The 24599-nt window shown below is 33.9% G+C and overlaps 3 protein-coding genes across 3 annotated transcripts; all 3 read right to left on the reverse strand.

Annotated features, from left to right (window-relative positions):
* Positions 1-6271: 6271 nt before the first annotated feature.
* On the reverse strand, positions 6272-10148 carry LOC123661458. Its single transcript, XM_045596413.1, has 3 exons — positions 10137-10148; positions 6767-6997; positions 6272-6454 (listed from the first exon to the last, which is right to left on the reverse strand). The coding sequence occupies exons 1-3, from the start codon at positions 10146-10148 to the stop codon at positions 6272-6274; spliced, it is 426 nt and encodes a 141-aa protein (XP_045452369.1).
* Positions 10149-12665: 2517 nt separating this feature from the next.
* On the reverse strand, positions 12666-18474 carry LOC123661890. Its single transcript, XM_045596825.1, has 2 exons — positions 17695-18474; positions 12666-12979 (listed from the first exon to the last, which is right to left on the reverse strand). Exons 1-2 carry the CDS (start codon positions 18454-18456, stop codon positions 12944-12946), a joined length of 798 nt encoding a protein of 265 aa, XP_045452781.1. The 5' UTR covers positions 18457-18474; the 3' UTR covers positions 12666-12943.
* A 2147-nt stretch (positions 18475-20621) lies between these two features.
* LOC123661459 lies at positions 20622-24411 on the reverse strand. Its single transcript, XM_045596414.1, has 3 exons — positions 23659-24411; positions 21270-21461; positions 20622-20798 (listed from the first exon to the last, which is right to left on the reverse strand). The coding sequence occupies exons 1-3, from the start codon at positions 24409-24411 to the stop codon at positions 20622-20624; spliced, it is 1122 nt and encodes a 373-aa protein (XP_045452370.1).
* Between the last annotated feature and the right edge of the window lie 188 nt (positions 24412-24599).

Here is a 24599-nt window from a genome sequence, read left to right on the forward strand (position 1 = left end):
TCATCTCTAAATGTAAACAAAATATTAAGAAAGCCGTATTTATTAAAATCTATAATTAAACAATTTGAACAGCCAAAAAGTATGCGCGGGAATTACTTCCAAAAGATGGCAATGAATTGGACAAGTCTTTTGCAAGTCAGATCAGGAGAACTGTACTGCAGAAAATAAAAAAATAATAAAAAGGTACCTGATATACATACATTCACTAAACAATACCATCGTACAAAGTTCGCCAGTTCAGATGGTATTAATAAAATATGTAATGACATCTATACAAATAAATAAAATTGGAGTGTCTGTTTGTAATATAAAAAGAACCGCTTTTTACTAAATTCATATGTATACACGGTACATAGACCAATATAAATTTTTTTTACAATTTTTGTATGTCTGTCTGTCTGTCTGTTTGTTCCGGCTAATCTCTGAAACGGCTAGACCAATTTTGACGGGACTTTTACTGGCAGATAGCTGATATCATAAGGAATACCATAGGCTACTTTTATTTTAAAAATTTATTTATTTTAAGAGTCTACGAACTGAACAATAAGTTTTTTTGTTAAATTCCACGCGGACGGAGTCGTGGGCACGGCTGGTAAATAATATAATTAATTAATTTATAGCAACGCTAGAATAATATACACACTTCAGCCTATTGCAGTCCACTGCTGGACATAGGCCTCCCCAAGTTCGCGCCACACATCCCGGTCTTCCGCAATTCTCATCCAGCCTACACCGGCAATCTTATGTAGATCGTCGGTCCAACGGGCCGGAGGACGTCCCACACTGCGTTTGCCAAGACGCGGTCTCCACTCTAGGATCCGTCTACTCCAACGGCCATCGGTCCTGCGACACAGATGACCAGCCCACTGCCACTTCAACTTACTAATTCTGTGGGCTATGTCGGTTACTTTCGTTCTCTCGCGGATAGTCTCATTTCTAATCCTGTCTTTGAGAGAGACCCCAAGCATAGCCCGTTCCATTGCACGTTGAGCGACTTTAAACTTGTGGACCATTCCCTTCGTCAGTGTCTACGTCTCGGCTCCGTATGTTAACACAGGCAGGACGCATTGCTCGAAAACTTTTGTCTTCAAGCATTGCGGAATCTTCGAAGTGGAGACTCGACGGAGTCTGCCAAACGCCGCCCAGCCCAACCGAATCCTCCTATCGGCCTCCTTCTCGAAGTTGTTGCGGCCTAGTTGGATAGTATGGCCTAGGTAAATATAATCCTGAACAACTTCGAGAAGGGTACCATCGACCGATACCGGTATCGGTATGACTTGGTTGTTAAACATAACTTTCGTCTTATCCAAGTTCATACAGAGACCGACACGTCGGGAGGACTCGTTTAGGCCGGTCAGCATTTGGCCTAACTCATCCAGCGTCTCCGCAGAGATGACAATATCGTCGGCGAAACGAAGGAAACGAAGGTGAGAGATGAATTAGAATAATATAATTACATAAAATATTTAATTTACATTTTGACAAAAACTGAATTTAATTATTAAATCATTTCTGCCACGTTCACATACTCGTATAATTTTATTTTCCTTTTTACCTTAAATGTGAAAGCACAAAACCAATAACAAATTATTCATGTCTGTAACTAATGTACCTAAAATTATTCAAAAGTATAGCACGCAAAAAAAATATCTCACTAAGACTTGTCACATTAAGGCGTATTTACTCTAAGACCAAAAAGGCCATAGCGCGGGGCGGGACCAATTAAGGGGCGGCTAGAGCCTAGCACGAGGGTTGGTGTCTAGCATCCGTACTAGAGATGTATAAAAAAAGGTCAGCCAAAAAATTGTAAACACAATAATCTTTTTTTTACACACGGTCGTCTGTTCCTGTGATATGATATGATAAGCAACTTAATGCTTGTTACAGGTAACAGCCGACTGTGTTTTTTTTTAAATATACATAGAAATAATACATGTATAAATATATAAATACGAATATTACACCCAGACTCAGGAAACAGGGCCACTACAAACTGCGCCAATGGGCTAGTCACAGTAGAACACTAGTAGTAGGGGGGACACAATAAACGAATTTCATTCCGAACAGCTTAATCCCTAATACATAGGCTGCTTTTGTAGTCATGATTAAAAACAAAACTTAAAATCTTCCCATTTGGACTCATGGGGATCTTGGAATAGTATAAAACTCTTACAAATTTATGTCCCAGGACTATGGGCAACACTTATGAGTTCCCGCGTTCTGGTACTAGGTATATAGTACCCAAATTAACGAAATCTTCGAACGAATCTGGATAATACCAGTACTAACTGGAAACTTATTAATAATGAGAACTTAGTACTCGAACCTCATTCTTATTCCCACTAGCCACAAGTCTATTTATATACATATAGTTCATAATAAAATCATACTGAGTCTATTTCAGTACATCGATAATCGATAATTAGATTTTTAGTGCAAATCAACAGCAGCGTGGAGAACTAATGTGCAACCTTATTCATATATAGAAACACAGCCTTTGCCCATTTGTTGGATCTTTAGGAAATGATCATATTTATTTTACGAGTATTTATAGTACGAGTAGGAATGACATAATCATAACCGAAATATATTAAAAATGGTTTCAGTATTTTTTAAATATTTTAAGGAATGGGTGCCGTTCCATATTGGCATCAGTGGAAATGAGAAGGCTGACCGATTAGCTAAAGAAGGAATAAAGTCAGGAAAGGAAATTAATATACAACCAGATTATTCAGAAGTTCTAAGTTAAATACAAAAAATATATTTACGGTATTTGGAAAGAACATTTCGATGAAATATCCAAAATTAAATGAATTTGTTATCGCACAATTCAAAGTCAGCCTCCTCCCGTGCCCTGGTTTAACCATTACGAAATAAATAGATTTTGTATTATAATAGCTCATCGTCTTAGATCGGGACATATTCCATCAAAAAGTTTTGGATTCCTTATGAAAAAAAATTGGCTCTCCTAATTGTGATACATGTGGAACTAAAGAAAATTTATATCACTTGTTGATGGAATGTGTCAAATTGCAGATTTAGAAGCAAGTATTGTTTAGGAATTTAAAACTTTGTTCGTTCGATGTTGGGGCGGTGCAAAGTATTCTATCGGATCCCTTATCAGAATCTGCTAGAATCATTTTTGATTTTAGTGAATATGTACAAGAAGACTACGATAGCACAGGTTGAAACGTTAGAGGTTTTTTTTTGTTGCTATTTTTGTTATTTAATGTAATTTTATAAACGATAATAAATAATAACAATAATATTAAACGGTTAATAAACGGGTGGAGTGACATCCAGAATAATAATAATAATTATTATTTATCGTTGTGTCCATTTGTTATAAGTATTCTTTGACGGTTCGCAGGAAAGTGGACATAAGGTGCCAATCAAACCACTAATTGCAAATTCATGCGACGTTTCGATCCTTTATTGGACCATCATCAGGCATCTACAATACATATAAACATTGAAGAAAGTTGTACAACTAATTAATCTATACAACAACAAAACAAAGAAAACCAAACCATTAGTACCTTTACACGTAGCAGTCAATCGACATCTCTTCATTAAAGTTCTTTTATTATGTAAGATTATTAATTATTACAATTGTAATGATAATTGAAGAGAAAATTAAATAATGTTACTTTCTAAAGTGTGTTTTATATATTGCGAGAAAAGGATATCAAACAACATGAATGACTGAAATAAAATTTCCAATCCTACATTTGTTGTGACGGGTTTTTGTCCATTTGCATAGTACGCGCAAAACTCAAGTTGGGAGGCTGTTAGGTTGATGAATGCGTAACTAATAGAAAAGAAACATAATGTGGAACTGGTGCAGTGGGAGATTCCTGTGGTTTATGGGACAGTGGAGGAGTTAGTTCCCGCGCTCTGGAAATAGTACTCTCCAATGGTATATAAAACTCTTACTGATCATGTAGTCAGTATATATATTCGCTTCACTTCAACCTATCGCAGTCCACTGCTGGACATAGGCCTCCACAAGTTTACGTCAAAAATGGCGTGAACTCATGTGTTTTGCCCATAGTCACCATATATATTATTACAAGCATATATTGCTTGTAATATCTATTTATTGAAGTTTTACTTCTTTTGGCACATTGGGGAAAAATGAAGAGTGCAAATTTTTACGATACACGTGCACACCGTCACAAAAACGAGTTGAGTGATCAATAAACCAGGTAAAATGTAAAAAGGTGAGTGTGTACATAAGTACTTTTTACACGTATGGACGTAAGAAGTTATACTTCATTGGCTAGCTAACTTCACGTTGCTAAATTTTTCTTTATAGACTAGCTACGTTGGCGCAACGGTCACAGCCATGGATTGTACCTGTTGCGCTGGCGGTTGCGGGTTCGATCCCCACACATGACAAACATTTGTATTGGCCATACAGGTGTTTGCCGTGGTCTGGGTGTTTGTGCAGTCCTTGTGGGTCTCCCCACCGTGCCACGGAGAGCACGTTAAGCCGTCGGTCCCGGTTGTTATCATGTACACCTGATAGCGATCGTTACTCATAGTAGGGAATATATCCGCCAACCCCCATTGGAGCAGCGTGGTGGATTAAGCTCTGATCCTTCTCCTACATGGGGAAAGAGGCCTATGCCCAGTAGTGGGATATTACAGGCTGAAGCGTAAGACTAGCTAACTTCACGGTGTCGGTTTTTTTCGTGACAATTCAACCTCCTCATTTTTCCCTAACATGCCAAAAGAAGTATATTTTCGAAACAAAATTGAATTTCTAATTTAAAAAAAATGGCGGTACGAACTTCTTAGGTTGTCTTCTCAACTTGTTACGTATATTTAATGGATCGATCCTTTTAGTAAATAAAAATTCCATTTCATTTAAACATTTTAATTATAATAATAATAAAATTATTTATACCTATAGATTACACGTAATAATATTACAGTTTATACAAAAATAAATACTGTTAACACTCAAAAAAATATTACTTAAAATTATTTATAACAAAAAATATATAAAAATGAAATATGTATTAAAAATAATGGATTTGCAATGTACGCTTGTGCATAATACAACAATACTGCCGTGCTTAGGCAAAGACAATAATAGTTTTTCCCCGCTTTTGTAGAATATTGACACCATTACATTTTTTTGACGATTACAATTGTAATATCATAAAATCTATTTTACGATAAGTGCATTTTTGTCAAGAGAATCGACATAGCGATTCATCGGGGAAATGCTGCCAGCATCCTTGACACCATTCCACTCGGACATGAATTAAACCCCAATTGTCAGTCAAGAATGAGTTCTTAAGCTGTGAATTGTAAATATGTATAAAATTTGTAAAATTTCGAAATAAACTTGTTATAAATTTTATGAATAATATGGGTATTAATATTGTTATAGGTACCATGTATTGAGTTCTAACAGACACAAAACTTTAAACTTCATATTCTCAGATTTCGACATATATAATTAACTGTTTTTTAAGCCTTAAACACGATATAATATAATACTTAAGTCCATCACCAGTTTCGCTCACATCCGATGAACGTAAATAAAAAACGACATTTACATTGTCAGATAATACTGTACACCACCGTATTATACATAAGTCGGGCAACTACAGTGGTGGAAGTACGTCGGTTTAATAGTTTACAGCCACCAGGGGCATGACGATCGCTGGGTGTGTGTGTGTGTGTGTGTGTGTGTGTGAAGATAGAATAGCATTCTGTCTCTTTTTCTATCACGAATCACGCATTTATGTTTTAAAATATAACCAATTACAATGAAGCGTCACTCAACCAGCATGCGCAGTGCGCACTGCGCACCGCAACACGTGATCGCACACATCTATAACAGTGACGTACAGCGGCGTTGACGGGAACGAAAAATTATGATGTTATCGTAATAATCTCTCACCATTAAAATTGGGCTTAGTTCCCTGACCTGTATATAAGACCGTGCTGTAAACGTACAGAGGCAGTTGAGCACAATATCAACCCTTCAAAAAACACTACAATGGCTACGTTCCACTTAAGGTCCGCAACGCCATCGACCACGACCGCTGAAGTTGTCGTTCATATTGCTTTTGTATACAAATAATATATTTCTACTGATTGTTATCAATATACGTTTTGATTTTATAATTTTATTACATTAACTAATAAAAAAAATTGATTTACTTAATTGTAACGGTATGCATTCTTAAAGGTTAAACTCAAATCGGGAGTCAGAGCTGACATACACACTTTTTGATTTCCACCCCCAAGTTTAAAGAACACCCCACTTAATACAATCGTTGACTATTCCTCTGAATCTCTGAGCACACAGTTCGTTTGGTGTCAGAATGAAATCGTTGATGTCGTGGTCACCACCAACTTGTGGAACATTTTCCGATTCAGCTGTCATTAATGGTAATACTGTTGCTCCTAATACAACTGCAAATGGTAGAATCTGAAATTTGAAAAAATAATAATATATAAATTTCTATTTCTTTAATAATAATATAGATTTTCAACCTTACTTTTTTTCTTTTTTATTTATACATGATTTCACAACAATACTGAAAGGACATTTAATTTTCAATATATTCCGCACAATTTATAATAACTTTTGTTTATGTAAGAACCGTATACAAGGTATTAGAAAACTTAAAGAAATAGTAGAATAGATCTAGCTATTTTCAAATTATGCATTTTCAATTTCGATTCATTTTGATTTTATAAAGATTAATTATTGTAACAACTATGATCAACAAACTCGTACCTTCTTTATATCGCTGTTATATTTGTCTCTTGGATAGACTTCTGATGGATCCACCGACAGCCTCTTCAGAGCTTCCTCTAACTTCGTGTAGTAGTGAGCCAATAACTCATCGAAATATTGCTTTCTGAACTCTTCGTCTGTACTCAAAACTATAAAGTAAATGATGTCGCACACTGGAGTCCCCGCGTAAACAGTTTGATAATCGATGGATATAACATCGACGACGTCGCCCTGGAAAATAAAATAACGCTAAATTATTAACCGATATGTAGATATGACATTCGCCAACCCGTGGTGGAGCAGCGTGGTAGATTAAGCTCCAATCCTTCTCCTACATGAAGAAAAGAGGCCTATGCCCAGCAGTGGGATGTTACAGGTTGAATGTTGATCGTGATGTGGATATGATGATGTACGAAAGTCCTATTGCAGTCAACTGCTGGACATAGGCCTCCACAAGCTCGCGCCAAAAATGCATGAACTTATGTGTGTTGCCCATAGTCATCATGCTGGGCAGGCGGGTTGGTGACCGCAGGGCTGGCTTTTTCGCACCTAAGACGCTGCTGCCCGTCTTCGGCCTGTGTATTAAACAATTCATAGTAGGACAATAGCCTACTGTTGCTCGTGAGAGTTTTTACACAACCGCCAGATACAAAAAACACAACCGCTTGACTCATGAAAAACCTCTGTATGACCTCTAAACTAATATTTTTAAATCAATTATTTTGGGCGGAAAAGACCGACCGCTTGCACAACGCAACCAAAACGTCATAGTCGATAAATCTATTGATAAACATATTTAATTTATATCTGTAGAAATTTATAGGAAAACAAATATCCAGGCGTAATGTATATCATAAGTTTGTTATGTAACCGTCAATAAATAGGTACATGAGTATATTCGAGAAATCATAACAGAACAATTAAATTTCGATTTAAATTCGAACAGTCAGTAATAATTGAATTGGAAATAGTAAAACAGTACAGTAAAAAGACAATATTTGTCAAGCCTAATGTTTTTTAATATTCTTCATTTATTCATTAATCCAAATTAATGGCTTCCAAAGTAGAACGGATAATTTCCCCAGGGTCGATTCGAATTTAGAATGGAGAAAATACGGAGGAGATCAATCGGTTCTTTTAATACAATAAATTAATAGTATGCCTATAAACCTACTACGAGTATGTTTACAACAATCACAGCGTAGAAGTGAAGTGAAGAAATAGTAGCTAATTATAGGACACCGAAAATAAAATGCTCTTTATTATGAACAATTCTATGTGGCTACGGCATTAAAAAATATAGCTGCCCCCTCTCTTCCCGTGGGTGTCGTAAGAGGCGACTAACACAGTTCCACTACCACCTTGGAACTTATAAAGCCGACCGATGGTGGGATAGCCATCCAACTGCTGGCTTTGAAATACACAGGCCGAGGACGGGCAGCAGCGTCTTCGGTGCGACAATGCCAGCGCTGCGGTCACCAAACCGCCTGCCCAGACTGGTGACTATGGGCAAAACACATGAGTTCACGCCATTTTTGGCTCGAACTTGTGGAGGCCTATGTTCAGTAGTGGACTGCAATAGACTGATGTGTGTGATGATTATGAACAAAACATTTTATTTGTTTGAAACTATAGAGAGGAAAGATTTGATTCCGAAATTACTGAACCGATTTGAAAAGTTATTTTACTGTTGGGAAGCTACACTATTCGCAGGCAACATAGGCTATATTATATTTAAAAAAAATAATATATAAAGAATTTTATACAATATATTTTCTAGTTCTTGATTTTTTTTTATTTTGTTAATTGGTTTTTAATTAAGTACATAAAAGTATTTAGGAAATTTAGTATTTTAGAAAATGACAAATACCGTAAAATAAAATAAATCAAAACAAAATAATAACAATAATAATAATAATTCAAACTATTAAGGGAAATAAAAAAACATGTGTCTTTATTTATTTTTGTCGACAGTATAAAATTACTTAAATAATTTTAAAAAAAGTTTACTAGTAATATTTTAGTTTTACAAACGTCATATTATACAGTCGTGTGACATGTGATATTACGTCACTTCAGTTATATATTTTTCTTACGGTTTTAGTATCACATTTTTTCAATTCGGTCGCCCAGCCAAATTTCAAGCCTGCCGTAAGAAACTTCGTTCCAAAAATTAATTTTGAAAATTTTGTTAAATGCGTGTATGAAGCCGGGGCGGGATGCTAGTTTAAAATATTATTAGACGAATAAACGGAAAACAATTAGTATTTATGTTGACCTTATCTGCACAATTATTTTATTTCAAAGACCGGAACTGACAACATTAGTCACTAATAAAACCGTAATGCCTTAATTAAACAATTGTCGATTTAAGGTCGCATTGGTCCTTGTTATAGGTGGACAATACAGACGACATTGCAATAACTATCTTGTCTACAGCCCATATAATTTAGTAAGACTTATGAGTAAATCTTGGACCATAATGAAACAAAATATTTTTGAAGTAAAACTAAAAAGGCAGCCTATCATGGCGTCATATCATATCATGGGCATATTAAGTCTAGGGCCAAATAACCCGGGGCGTCATTCTGCAAGGGGCGGCGCAAACCGAACATATTATGTACTAAGGATATTAAAAATTATCGATTATTACAACTTTTTTTATTTTTACAACTTAAAAAAAGGTCAGCCAAAATATTTTCTGGATATTTCCCATGACTCGATTATTTTCTATAATTATAGAATAGGCGGCCTTAAAAAAGTCAGCTACAAAATTATCAATTTTTTATTAGCACACCCCTAACACATACGCTGATTTAAACTTTTTTTTCTTTAATTTATGGAGTGGCAAATTAAAATGGCTCGAGTCGTTGAATCTTAACATATGCCACTGACCTATCTTCTTATCTAGGTGACAATAATTACAATATTCTATTACGCCGAGTCTAACGGAAGCCAGACATCCGAACGATAAATGCATTTAAAGTACCACTTACTAACTTATCACGACACACCCAAAATGACTCGTGTTAGACACTTCAACACAGCTTGAAGCTCAAGTCGAATTGTCTAAGCTTCAAAAACTTAAAAAAAAAAATAGAGAACAAACCGCTATTTCAATATTTTTAATGTTTGTAAATTAGCAAATAAGAAAAAATTATGGTAAAATCCGCATGAATTACATAATATGTATCAGATAATTGTTAGCTTTCCTCGTGAGGCTTCGCATGCGTGAATTATACGATTACTAATCAAATCATCAATCAAATCGTTCAAAAAGTCATGTGTGTGTTTATTCGTTACAAAGTACAAACTAAAATAAATCAAAATATATTACAATTAAAGTACAAAATATTTTGCTACACCCAACCACTTCGGTCATTATGATCGTTATCAATCATAAAGTCTGAATAAATGATTTTGATCACGATTGCTGTTCATATTTGTTAGATTGTTTGTATGCCCCATAATATAATCTATGATCTGTAATATTTATTATCTATGATTGTACTCTTCCTTGCCTTCCCTCTCCGTGACACGACTGTAAAAGTGAATATAAGTATAATATTCTTATTTAATTTAAGTTTATAATATGATAAAGTGCCTGGGTGACCGAGCTTAGCTCGATATTTTTATTAAATCGTGTTTTTGAAAATCATATTGAAATACGAATTACATATTGTTAAAATATGAATAATATTTTTCCATTTTACCTAATAATAAAAAATATGAACTGTTTAATGAAATAAAAAATTAGGTGGTGTCCTGGGACACCAGGTAGCAGCGAAGTTCCTTCGGATAGTATAGAAACAACACAATTTGAAAAAAATGTTGAGTTTTATATATTTTTTCTAGTTCTTGATTTTTTTTTTTATTAAAACTATTTAGGAAATTTAGTATTTTAGAAAATAACAAATACCATAAAATAAAATAAATCAAACAAAATAATAATAATAATAATAATTCAAACTATTAAGTGAAATAAAAAAAACATGTCTATATTTATTTTTGTCGACAGCATAAAATTACATAAATAATTTAAAAAAAAATTTACTAGTCATATTTTAGTTTTACAAACGTCATATTATACAGTCGTGTGACTGATATTACGTCACTTCCGTTATATATTTTTCTTACGGTCCTGAGTTCACCCGATCGAGCCTTTCACTTTAGAGCGTGACGGATCTAATTTATTACCTACGAAAAAATATGTGGTGCGCCAAAAGAAGTTTGCGCTTTAAAAAAACATAAAACGGCTATTTATAGAAAATGAAGTACCTAAAAATAGTCAAGTAACTACGCGTTATCAAAGATTACTCTAAAAGTAGTTATCAGATCTCAATAAAATTTATATGTCACCACATGACAAATATCAGCTTTCGATTAAATTAAAAATTATAAAAATCGGTACACCCAGTAAACAGTTATTGCAGATTTTCAAGAGTTTCCCTCGATTTCTCTAGGATCCCATCATCAGATCCTGGTTTCCTTATCATGGTACTAAACTAGGGATATCTCCTTTCGAACAAAAAAAAGAATTATCAAAACCGGTATATCCAGTAGAAAGTTATGCGATATAATACAACGTAGGTCGACGAAAAAAGCGTCAAGTAAAAACGCATTATTAGATACCTATAACTCGAAAAGTAGTTGTTAGATCTCAAATAAATTTAAATGGGACCAATTGAAACACACCACCTTTCGATTAAAAAAAAAATTGTCGAAATCGGTCCACATGGTCAAAAGTTCTGATGTAACATACATTTAAAAAAATACAGTCGAATTGAGAACCTCCTCCTTTTTTGGAAGTCGGTTAAAAAATAATAACCGACTGTAAAAAAACTCCACTAATTTTGTGGAAATAACGATGAATGAAATTAGTGGACTTTATTATAAGTGGACTTTATTATAATATTATATTACAGATTATAATTTTTATTTTGCTCGTAATAGAAGAAAAGCCGACTTTAATGAACATCGACAAGCAATACAACGTGTAGTCGATAAAATAATCAATAAAATACGCCTCATTAGGGATAACTCAAAAAGTGTTCGTCAGATCTCGATCAAATTTAAATAAAACCTTTGCACACACAAACTCACACGCCTTTAAAAAAATTCTGAACACCAATAAAAATACACTCGAATTTACCTTCCGCTTTTTTTGGAACGAAGTGCCTTACGGCAGACTTGACATTTGGCTGGGCGACCGAACTGAAAAAAAATGTGATATTATAACCGTAAGCAAATTGATAACGGAAGTGACGTAATATCAGTCACACGACTATATAATATGACGTTTGTAAAACTAAAATATTACAAATAAACTTTTTGGAACGAAGTTCCTTACGGAAGACTTGAAATTTGGCTGGGCGACCGAACTGAAAAAAATGTGATACTAAAACCGTAAGAAAAATATATAACGGAATGACGTAATAATACCAGTCACACGACTGTATAATATGACGTTTGTAAAACTAAAATATTACTAGTAAACTTATGTAATTGTATACTATCGACAAAAATAAATAAAGACACATGTTTTTTTATTTCACTTAATAGTTTGAATTATTATTATTATTATTATTATTTTGTTTGATTTATTTTATTTTACGATATTTGTTATTTTCTAAAATACTTAATTTCCTAAATACTTTTATGTACTTAATAAAAACCAATCAACAAAATTTAAAAAAATCAAGAACTACAAAATATATATAAAATTCAACATTTTTTTTCAAATTGCGTTGCTTCTATACTATCCGAAGGAACTTCGTTCCTACTTGGTGTCCCATGACACCACATAATTTTTTAATATTTTTTGTAGTCGATTAATAACAAACAACCGTAAAAAAACTGTATTAACGTAGTGGAAATAACGACTAACGACATGTATATATTTATAGTTTGAATATTTATATAATTATACGTCTGTGTCCTTGTATTGTAAATGGCACATTGCAATGATATAAAATTATGATACGCGTTATGTAACGATGGAATTGTACGGTATGAATGAAAAAACGCTTTAGTGCCGCTGTTACACTAAATGTACCAAAATAATGATTAACATTTTTTTTTACAGAGTAACAGCGAAGTTTAAATTTGAAGAATCATCAGTTTATCAGTTCAGCCTATTGCAGTCCTCTTCTGGACGTAGGGCTCCGCAAGTTTGCGTCAGACATTCCGGATTTCCGCAATCCTCTGATCCTTCTGTAAAGAATATACATTACGAATCGGAAGAAGATTTAAATCCTATATATATATATATATATATGTCCTATACATATATATATATCCTATATATATATATATATATGTATGTATATATATATATGTATATGTTTGTCTGTAAACCCTTTATACAATCGTAAACTATGTATTTAATTATGTCATGATCTTCAGCAGTGTTGTGCATGATCCCACAAAGGTTTCTGAGTTGGTACGAACAAAAAAGAAAAGAAAAAAAAAAGTGTAGCAACGCGCGCAGAGTACAGATACCTAATATATATAAATTACATGTCACGTTGTTTGTCCGCGATGGACTCCTAAACTACTTAACCGGTTTTAATCAAATTTGCACACCGTGTACATTTTGATCTACCTTGAAAGATAGGCTATATTTTGTTTCAATATAAATAATTATTATATTCACAAAATAAAATAAGGCGGTACGAAGTTCGCCAGGTCAGCTAGTTAACTATAATTAATTTTTGATTGATTCAGTCTGTAATCCCACGGCTGGACATAGGTCTCTTTAAATAGGTAACACAATTGTCATTGTAAAATGACGATTTGAGGTAATCATTATTATGTATCCATTTTTATGTATCCATTTACATTTCAACATAATTTATTTAATTAGTTTTTTACCTATACAAAAAATAAATTGGCGAAATGTATGTTTTTAAGTTTAATTTGTCATGTGTTCGTCATTGTCAAAATAACATTAAAAAATAATAATTGATTAACGTCAGTACGATGTTCGTGGCGTTAGTACCTAAATTGTAAATAGGTCTAAACTAACACAGGTTAAATCACAGGACACAGTAATTATAGAATTTACTTAACAAAGCGTCTGTACAAGGCAAACAACAAAAATTGTTCTTAAAAGTTGGACGTTTTTATAATATATATATATATATATAATTAAAGTGTAAATCGTGTGCAATAATTGTTTTATTATAAGAACACAGACACACACAGAGAAATGTAGATCAGACGATAATGGAAGTGTTAACAACTGTTGTCAATGTAAATACAGAATATAATAAACGAATGCTTTATGAGTCATAATATAAATTGTATCAATTGTTGTCTGTTATAGACTATTATAGAGAGACGATTTCGTGCGCCGCCATTGTTACCATTCCTCTATCATAGAATGTGATATCACTACATAGTATAAAACAAAGTCGCTTCCCGCTGTCTGTATGCTTAGATCTTTAAAACTACGCAACGGATTTTGATGCGGTTTGCTGTAGTAAATAGAGGGATTCCAGAGGAAGTTTTATATTTATAACACATGCATAATATAGTAAAGAAATGAAATTCGTATAAGAATTTTTAATCGACTTCAAAAAAGGAGGTCCTCAATTTGACTGCATTTTTTATATGTGCTAGTTACCTCATAGCTTTTTACTATTAGTACCGATTTTGTTTTTTTTTTAGTCGAAAGCACAGCAAAATGCATCAGTGCATAGCGTGTAGTCCCATTTTAATTTGATCGAGATCTGACTAGTACTTTTTAAGTTATATCTAATTTTTCAACTACCTACGTTGTATTTGATACGCTTCAGCCTGTAATATCCCACTTCTGGGCATAGGCTTCTTTCCCCGTGTAGGAGAAGGAGCAGCTTATTCTACCACGCTGCTCCAATGCGGGTTGTCGGATATATTCCTTAATATGAGTAACGATCGCTATCAGGTGTACATGATAACATCCGGGACCGACGGCTTAACGTGCTCTCCGAGGCACGGTGGGGAGATTCACAAGGACTGCACAAACACCCAGACCACGTCAAACACCTGTATGGCCAATACAAATGTTTCTCATGTGCAACAGCGCAACAGGCACAATCCATGGCTGTGACCGTTGCGCAAACGCGGCGTCTACGTTGTATTTATTACTTGTCAATGTTAATTGAAGTCTATTTTTTCGTTAACGATCAAGCAATTATTTTCAGTTCAGAGAATCGATGCATTGATTAAGCTTATAATGAACTTAATTTATTTTTGTATCGTTTCCGAAACCATAAAATAAAGACATCGTTCAACAGTTTCTTCCTTCTGGTTATAGTTCAATTTTGGGACCTAAATTTTTTAGTATTTTCATTTATTGTATTGAATTGTATTGACACATATAATTGAATATTAACATCTTTTATTTACCGCTTTTCCTTCAAAGTTTTACTGAACGTTCACAAACATTAAACTTTGTCTTTTTTTACGGAAAATCGTTTATTATTATTATCTACGTCGCTGCTGACAAAAAGGCCACAACGAGTAGATATCGAGGTCGCAACAGTGTCTAATTTAGCCAGCCTTGGTGACGTAAAGGTTGCCTAGTTTCGGAGACCTGCAATTGCTTTTATTACATATTATTTTCGCGTCATTGAGCTACGAACTAACCAATTACGAAGCTACTATTATACCTAGGTTGTATTATAAGAAGGATAGATAAATATTAAGAGGGTATCAACAAATAAGATAAGGGCCTTCTTCAACCACGGTTATTTATAATGTAAGTATTGTAAATGAACATGTTTAAAATACTAATTAGCTTTAAAGTAATCTGTTGTACTGACTACTTGATGGAATGCCTGGTTATTTATTGGTTCATTATTACAAGTCTAAAGTATTGATATACTCGTATGAAATTTGGACAGCGAGGTGCTTTAACGATGCATCTTTGTAAACGTGATTCAAATATCCAATGGAACGTAACCGGCGGATATGATAAAATGGCGGATAGGGGAACAGTTTTTACAAAGTCCGTTATTAATATAAAGCAATTATTTGGGTATTTGACTTTATAAATTTAACTTGTGTTTCCACATTTCTGAAAAAGTCATAATTATAGGCATCTACTTGGATACGAAGTGAGGGGTCAGATCGCATGCAACGAATTGTCGAATTATTTTGAATTTAAAAAGAGCTTTTAATGTACTTTCGAAAAATAAATGAAGTTATGTTTACTTATAATGAATTTTAGTTTTATATTTATTGATATTCCATACGCTATTTTTAAACGAGCGGGGCTAATTTAATTGTTATGTTCGGTCTACTTGCTTGGGTTTTGTTCATAATTTCTTTATTTGCGATATCCTTTGGTGCCGTGTTATATTTTTGTGTGTATTCGATTGTTTCATATGTGTATCACTATGTTTATACAGTCTAGGCAATGCATCCAGATGAAACTAGCGATAGGCATTAGATTTCTTGCAGAAGGATTTGCGTAATGCGAAAACAAACATACAAGGGAACGATTTGGAATTCATTTCTCTTACAAAAACCCATGAAATACATTTGTCCTAAATATCAAATTATGTAATTTTCAGATTACAATTTTAATACAATTATGTATTTAAATTTTATTTTACGTTTCAATAAAGTTTCGTGATAAACTATGGTTATCTATACTAATACTATAAAGAGGTAAAGTTTTCTAACTTTGTTTGTTTGTGGGGGCAATCTTCGCAGATACCGATCCGATCACGAAAATTCTTTCCCTATTCAGGAGTGACATAGGCTATATTTTATTGTGATTTAATTAAAAAAAAACATTGAAAAACTTTATATATAAAATTCTCGTGTCACGATGTTAGTTACAATAGTGCTCCGAAACATCTGGACTGATTTTTATGAAATTTTGTGTGCATATCGGGTAGGTCTGAAATCTTTCATACAGCTAAGTTAAACGGGTGGGGGGGTTAAGGTAATAACATATATGGCAAAAAAAAGCGTTTGCAGTATCAGCTCGTTAAGAATAAAATACGAAAACGCCAATAATAGTAGGCCTCTGTTGAGAAACCGAGGTCATAATTATGTTACGATAATGTCAAAAAAACTTGACTCTTATATCATTGCTCCATGTCTGTTCGATATAAAAAAATTGTTGTGTAAATGTGACTGTGAGATTTGATAGGAAAAAGAAACAATTATTTTTGAAGTAAAACTTCTTTACGCAAGCTCGACTTAGGGAGTGAGCTGGTGAATGCGTGACGAGAGCGTTACGAAAAGTGTGATTGGGCGAGGCGAACTGAAGTTATAAGGGAGATATAAGTTAGTGAAGATAGAAAGAGAGAGAGTTACGTTTCGTAAATTTTACTTCAGTCGTGTGGTCTAAAGCACACTCGTTTTTTAGATTGTCGATCAGTTTGTCTGTTTGTTGTTTGTTTGTTTGTCCCTCTACCTGTACATTGATCATAAAATAAAATGCGATTTTCTTAGTGGTGATCATGTGAAGTTTTAAAGTATAGAAGTGATGTTATTACACTAAACAGTATTTCTTGCATAATTGTGTTATAAATAAATGAGCAACACAAAATAAGTCGGCGTATCTGTTAGTCATTATTATGAATTGTTAATGAATTACGCTTAATTTTTACTAAATAGGTTAAGATTCATTTACATTCTTACTAATCATACCACGACTAACTTTGCATTCCTCTCATGTCAATGTTGAATACCAATCAATCTAGTTTACTGATTTAAATAAACGTCAGTCCAATAATTGCGACACACCTTATTATTAAATTAAAATTGTACTTTACCGACTTTACCCGACGTTGTAGCTTACAAGAATTTTATTTAAATACGATAATTATTAAAAATCTGTTAAAACAAGTAAAATAAATTATTACATAAACTACATAAATATTTTATTGTAGTAAAATGAGAAATAAGTTTTAGTTAAATTTTCTTACCTGCTTCCTGAACAGAAGGTTGCTTTGTCTGTAGTCTCCGTGCACTAAAACAGGTTGACCGATGGGAGCATTGTATTTGGTCCAATCATCCTTACAACCTTCCAGAATTTTGATTATGGGAGCGTGGTGATCTTTATCTATTGCCGCCAAAGAATTTCCAATCATTTTATGCCACAATTCTTTAGTTTCAACATCTAATCCCTCTGAACTTATTCTGTACTTCAAATCAACCGTTAATTTTTCGAATTCTTCAGGGTAATGTTTCGAAAAAGCAAATGAGAGTGCGTGAAACTTAGCCAAGTTTTCAATACAAGCGCTAGCCTGTGCCCAATCCAATGATTTCATTCTGTTGAAGGGTCCATAACCACTCTCAACCAGGTTCTCCATGACCACAGTCTCTTCGCCTGTCTCAGCGCTGTATCCATACAGCTTAGGGAATCTGAATCTGTGTTCATCTGGCACATTCATTTCGTTTTCAATATCTTTATAAATTTTAATGAGTTGAGTGTAAACAAATCTCTCCGTGCCGTACAGCCAGTCTGCATTCATTTTACTACGCATTTTTTCTCCCACGCAAGCCACTTTTGCGAAGAGCTTGAGATCATCTCGATTCGGAGATGTCACATCGACGAGAAAAAGGGCAGATGTAAAATTCGCCCCATCGCTTGTAACCGCTTTGATCTTAGTTTCACGTGGTTTGTAATTAATTTCATCTAATATTTTCTCCATCAACTTTTGTAAAGTTTGCTCCACGTCCGCCATGTTTCGGATGTAATTTACAACTGGTTTCGAGTTGCCCATTCCAACAATCAAAGCGTTTATCTCATAAAAGTTGTTTCACAACGTCACCGGCCTGACGATCGTACTCGTTCATAAACTATGATCCATTACGTCATAACTGTAAAGGCGATACTACAATGAGCACGTTATTTTCATAATGCTGACTGTGATATTATATGTATGCTAGAGAACAGACTGTATTTGTCATTTATGTTATTACAATACGCAATAAAAATAAATTAAAAGCATTGTCCAATAGTATAAACCAATATAGTATAAACCAAACAACCGCTATGGTGTAGTAATTTGTTTAAAAGTATAAGATTACGAACAATCAATAATTTCTGTTTGAACTATCTTAAGTTAATAAAATAACTTTATTTTGTTATTTATTTTATTGACTTCAACAGCCCAAACATATAATTATATACATATACAGTTGTACATATGTATTGTCATTATCATCATCATTCCAGCCTAATGTAGTCCACTGCTGGACATAGGCATCCACAAGTTCGCGCCAAAATGGCATGAACTCATTTGTGTTGCCCATAGTCACCAAGCCGGGCAGGCGGGTTGGTGACCACAGGGCATTTTATGATGTAACCATTCTAATGAGGGCTACAACGACAATAGCCTTATCTCATATTTTTAACAATTACTTACATTTAAATCAATTGTAGAATCTGTACAATTAAATAAAAACACTCAAAGAATTAAAACTATTAAACTATAATCTATTAACAATAACTCCATTCGAATCGAATACTGAAACTTTTTACCTACCTCCATTTATACGATCCCATATTCTTTATTGTTTTGGAAATATATCAGATATAGCTCGACAAAAACAAAAAGGCCACTCTTATCTTTGAAACTCAACCTATCATCGTTCGTTTTTAATTGTGCTATAATATGTATACAAATCTACTCTGTTCTGACAAGTAAAATATACATTGATACAAATGAAGTTTTGAAGGAGAAACGTAAACTTGATCGTACAACTCAACCATTATACTCGTAGTAAGACTGAGTTTCCAGTTTTTGTGGATCGTTACTTTATATTTATATTTTTGAAGTAAAACTCCTCTACGCACGCTTGACTTGGGGAGTAAGCTGGTGGATGCGTGACGAGAGCGTTACGAAAAGTGTGGTCGGGCGAGGCGAACGTAGCAAGAGACAGAGGTGCGAGCACGCATTTTCTTTCTCTCTTCCTCTCATAGCCAGTTGCTAAGACACGGTGTAGTGTGTATTGTGCAGAAGTTTCACTTCAGTCATGTGGTCTAAAGCACACTCGTTTTTTTATTACATTTGCTCATAAGATATTTGTTGTCAAACAAAGTATGAGATCATAAAATGAAACAACAATAAAACATAAGATTTTATTAAAATTTTTGTTATAAAAGAAGCAAAACAATCAAACAAGACATGCAAATATTGTCAATAACGCATAATATTGCAAAGTATACCTACACAATTAGAAGAAGCAGTTACGCAGTCAGTTACGACAGCAGCCAGAAGCGAACTTGGAGGTCAGTCTGCTCTAGTTAGGTGTCCTACCGTCCTACCTGATGTGAGGAACTGCTCTATACATCAATAGTCTACGTTTTTTATATATTATTAATATACACACACGATCGTTTGTTCCTATGTTAAGCAACTTAATGCTTGTATTATAGGTAACAGACTGATTAAACAGCTGATTGATATAGCTAAATATTTTTTAGAATAATATACATATAAATATTACATATTAAAAAAAATTAAATCATACACTAATAAATAGTCAATATCCAGTATCCAGTGGTTAATTTATTTATACTTATTTAACTATAACACAAAAATACAACAATAGTCGCCTTGTTGAAATTTATCGCAATTATTCCACATTCCAAGCATTACCATCATTGTATAAAACTATACACAGTCTATGGCCAGATAGATGCAACATAAACCTTCAGACAATGATATCATTATAATAATTTATGTTTGAAAAATCCGTTGATCAGTAAAACAATGTGTATTAAAATCTTTATGAAGGTTCTACTCGCTTCATGAGACTATATTTGTTTCTTAAAATCATACTATTACTATCTTCATTCCTTAATTCCTTAATTTACTTCTTACTTAATTTCCTACTCAAGTTTTTAAATAGCACCCCACTTAACACAGTCGTTAACGATTCCTCTGAACCTCTGAACGCTCAGTTCGTTTGGTGTCGGTATGAAATCTTTGACGTCACCATCTACTTTTGGAATACTATCACCTTCAGCTGTTATCATGGGCAATATTACTGCTCCAAGAATAATAGAATACGGCAGAACCTGGAATTAAAGAAAGTAAGATCATACCCGAATTCGTATTGAAAAATGTTTATCTAAAACGTATTTCAAACCAGTGGCAAATCCGCCACCAGTTTATGTATGTTCGGGGATAACCTCGTCGCTTATACCGATTTTGATAATTCTATTTTTGTTGGGAAGGAGATATCCCAAGTGTGGTGCCATGATAAAGAAACCAGGATCTGATGATGGAATCCCAGAGAAATCTAGGGAAACCCTCCTGGAGGCGGATAAAATTGAAGAGGCTACTGACGGCTGGAAGTCCGCAACTGGTTAAAATAACTTTTAAATGAGAGTTTTACTTATCAGCCGTTAATAGTTATACGAGTAGACCGTTACTTGATAGTACTCATTACTCAATATTTTATTATAAGTTGGTGTGAACTAATCAATATATAATCAAAAATCTCCTGCCTTTTTTATGTCACTATAATATTTGTGTCTCGGATAGACTTCTGATGGATCCACCGACAGCCTCTTCAGAGCTTCCTCTAACTTCGTGTAGTAGTGAACCAGTAACTCATCGAAATACTGCTTTCTGAACTCTTCGTCTGTACTCGAAACTATAAAGTAAATGATATCGAGAGCCGGAGTTCCCGAGTGAACCGTTTGATAGTCGATAGAAACAGCATCAACGATGACACCCTGGAAAAAACCGTCACACTAAAAAAGAGTTCGTATTTTTTACCAACTTAACATAAACAAACCCGCGGTGGAGCAGCGTGGTGGATTAAGCTCCAAACCTTCTCCTACATGGGGAAAGAGGCCTATACCCATCAGAGGATATTACAGGCTGAAGCAAAGAATCATCAAAAACGGTAAACCCAGTGAAAAGTTATAAGGTATAATACAATTTAGGTTGACGAAAAAATAATACGTTAGATGTAACTCGAAAAGTACTTGTCAAATCTCAATTAAACTTAAAAATGACCGTAGCGACAACTTTCGATTTAAAAAAAATCATCGAAATCGGCCCACACTCCTCTTTTTTTGGAGATCGGTTAATAACGGAGACGTAACAACCCGCTATCAAAATAAATACGTGTCATAGATATATACATCACGATAATTTCGATTAATTACTGGTAATGTTGTAGGTACCAACTATCATTTGTTTTTCACACATTAAATTAAGAAGCGTAAAATGTCCTCTCCTTTTTTATTCGACTAGGGTAATGTTGTTGAAGTAATTACAGTTTCGGTTCAATATTTAACACATATTTCAATAAACTTACGAGAGCTACGGCTGTAAAAGAACATCACAATGCCCGTCATATGCAAAAATTCGAAGCGACAATACAAATACATATTAATTACATACTCAGTCGGTATGAGACAATTACAAGTATAATAATTATGTACGTATGTCCTCTGATTATAGTGACAATCCTAACATCTAAAGACTTCGCTGGTGGACCATGGTGGAACTGAAAAGTTGTTCAGAGCTATTCAGATAAGTGCAAAATTTCAGATTACACAGATTTTATTATATTATATTTTATTTTAGATATTTTACAGGTATTAGACTTGTTCAGAGTTTTACAGGATTATATTCTATAAAACTTTTTTAAAAGATTCTTTCAAAAATATATATTCCACCATGGTTTAGTAGACTAAACGACTGTTAACGGTGACAGACGTATGTTACATAGCTGTAGATGCAACAAAACAATTTTCGAGAACCTACTGCATACCTACTGCATTTTAATTATAACTCAATTTAGTCGCGATAAGGTTCGATATGAGTTATCTTTTCAAAAAATTGGCCTAGTGCGAGTCGGACTCACGCACGAAGGGTTCCGTACCATTGACTAAACTAAATATAAATAAATGTTCTGTAAAATATACGATTGTTAAATAAAACTAAATATTTTGTGAATATTTCAAGCGTTTAACTTGTGCTGATTTTAATATCGGGCAAAAAGCGGCAAAATAATCACTTTTGTGGTATGAGAGCCGCCCCCCCAATATTTTTTTATCATTTTTTTTATTTATTATTAAAGTAAATATACAATTAAGTATTTTGTTAATATTTCAAGTGCCGACCTGTTACCATTTATTGATACCGAGGAAAAATAGGAAAGAAGTTGCGTTTGTTGTATGGCCCCACCTTAAGTTTTAAATTTATTTTGTTTTTAGTATTTGTTGTTATAGCGGCAACAGAAATTCATAATTTGCAAAAATTTCAACTGTGTAGCTATCGCGGTTCTTGAGATACAGTCTGGTGACAGACAGACAGACGGACGGACGGAAGGACGAACGAACGAACGGACGGACAGACAGCGTAAGTCTTAGTAATAGGGTCTCGTTTTTACTCTTTGAGTACGGAACCCTAAAAATGAATCATGTAATGACAAAACTTAGAAGTTTACACGTGTGTATGTTACATGATTTTATCACTGTAGCAAATATAACAATTAATAAATAGTTTAAAGTGGTACAGTGTTGTCTAGTGGAAAATCCTATCTCTCATACTAAATTGTTTATGATAACGTTATTACAACCTCTTCACAATGATACCTTTTATGCAATTAGTAATTTTCATTGTAAACTTATAGCAATTTATATTCTTTTATTTTTCGAATCGTCGTATGTACCGATGAAACTAATCGATTCAATTTGATAACTGCTGTATCAACATAACTTAGTTGACAACAGCCGCATTCAAATCAAAAGCAAATTTATTTATAAATATTAATAAAACATCAAATAAATGTTAAATACAATGAAATCAGTTAAAATTTCTGTAAATTTTTTTTTGAGTCGTTTTTATTTTATTAAATAGTAGAATTAAAAAATCAGGTTTAGATATTTATTTATTTCTTTATTTAGTTTTTCTCACCTGTTTCCTGAACAGAATATTGCTACATCTGTAATCTCCGTGCACTATAACAGGTTGACCGATTGGTCTGTAGTATTTAGCCGAATCATCTGCACAATCCTCCATCACTTTGATTAGACGACCTTGAAGATCTTGCTCTACCGCCGCCAATGAACACGCAATCAATTTCTGCCACAAGTCATCATCTTGGCCTCCTGAAACTATCCTAAATTTCAAATCAACTATGAGTTTTTCGAATTCGTCAGGATGGTGTTTCGCATAAGCAAATGATAGCGCATGGAATTTAGCCAAATTCTCGATTGCAGCGCTAGCATGCGCCCAATCCAATGATTCGAATCTGCTAAACGGTTGATAACCACTCTCAACTAGGTTCTCCATTACCACAGTCTCTCTACCTTTTTCGGCGTTATAACCGTACAATTTTGGGCATCTAAATTTGTGTTCATCTGACACATTCATTTTGTTTTCAATATCATTGTAAACTTTAAGCAGTCTCGTGTAAACAAATCTCTCAGTGTCGTAGAGCCAGTCTCCAATCATTCTACTACGCATTTTTTCTCCCACGCAAGCAACTTTCGCAAACATTTTTAGGTCCTCTCGATTCGGACATGATATATTGATTAAAAAAAGGACTGATGTAAAGTTCGCTCCACCGCTTTCAATCGCTTTGATTTCGGTTTCCCGAGGTTTATAATTCATTTCGTCTAATATTTCCTCCAATAATCTACGTAAGGTTTCTTCTGCGTCCGCCATGTTTAGGGTTTGATTTAGAACTGGATTGCCGGATCGAAACACCCGTTTCGACAATCAAACGTTTATCTCATAGAAGTTGTTCAGTATCGTCAACGTGACTATCTTATTTGTTCATAGCTTGCATTATCATATTTGTTCATAGCATATATTACATACATTATTGTTATGAAGTCTGTATTCCGATGAGT

This window comes from Melitaea cinxia, chromosome 17 (assembly GCF_905220565.1).
Source record: "Melitaea cinxia chromosome 17, ilMelCinx1.1, whole genome shotgun sequence".
Taxonomy (NCBI): domain Eukaryota; kingdom Metazoa; phylum Arthropoda; class Insecta; order Lepidoptera; family Nymphalidae; genus Melitaea; species Melitaea cinxia.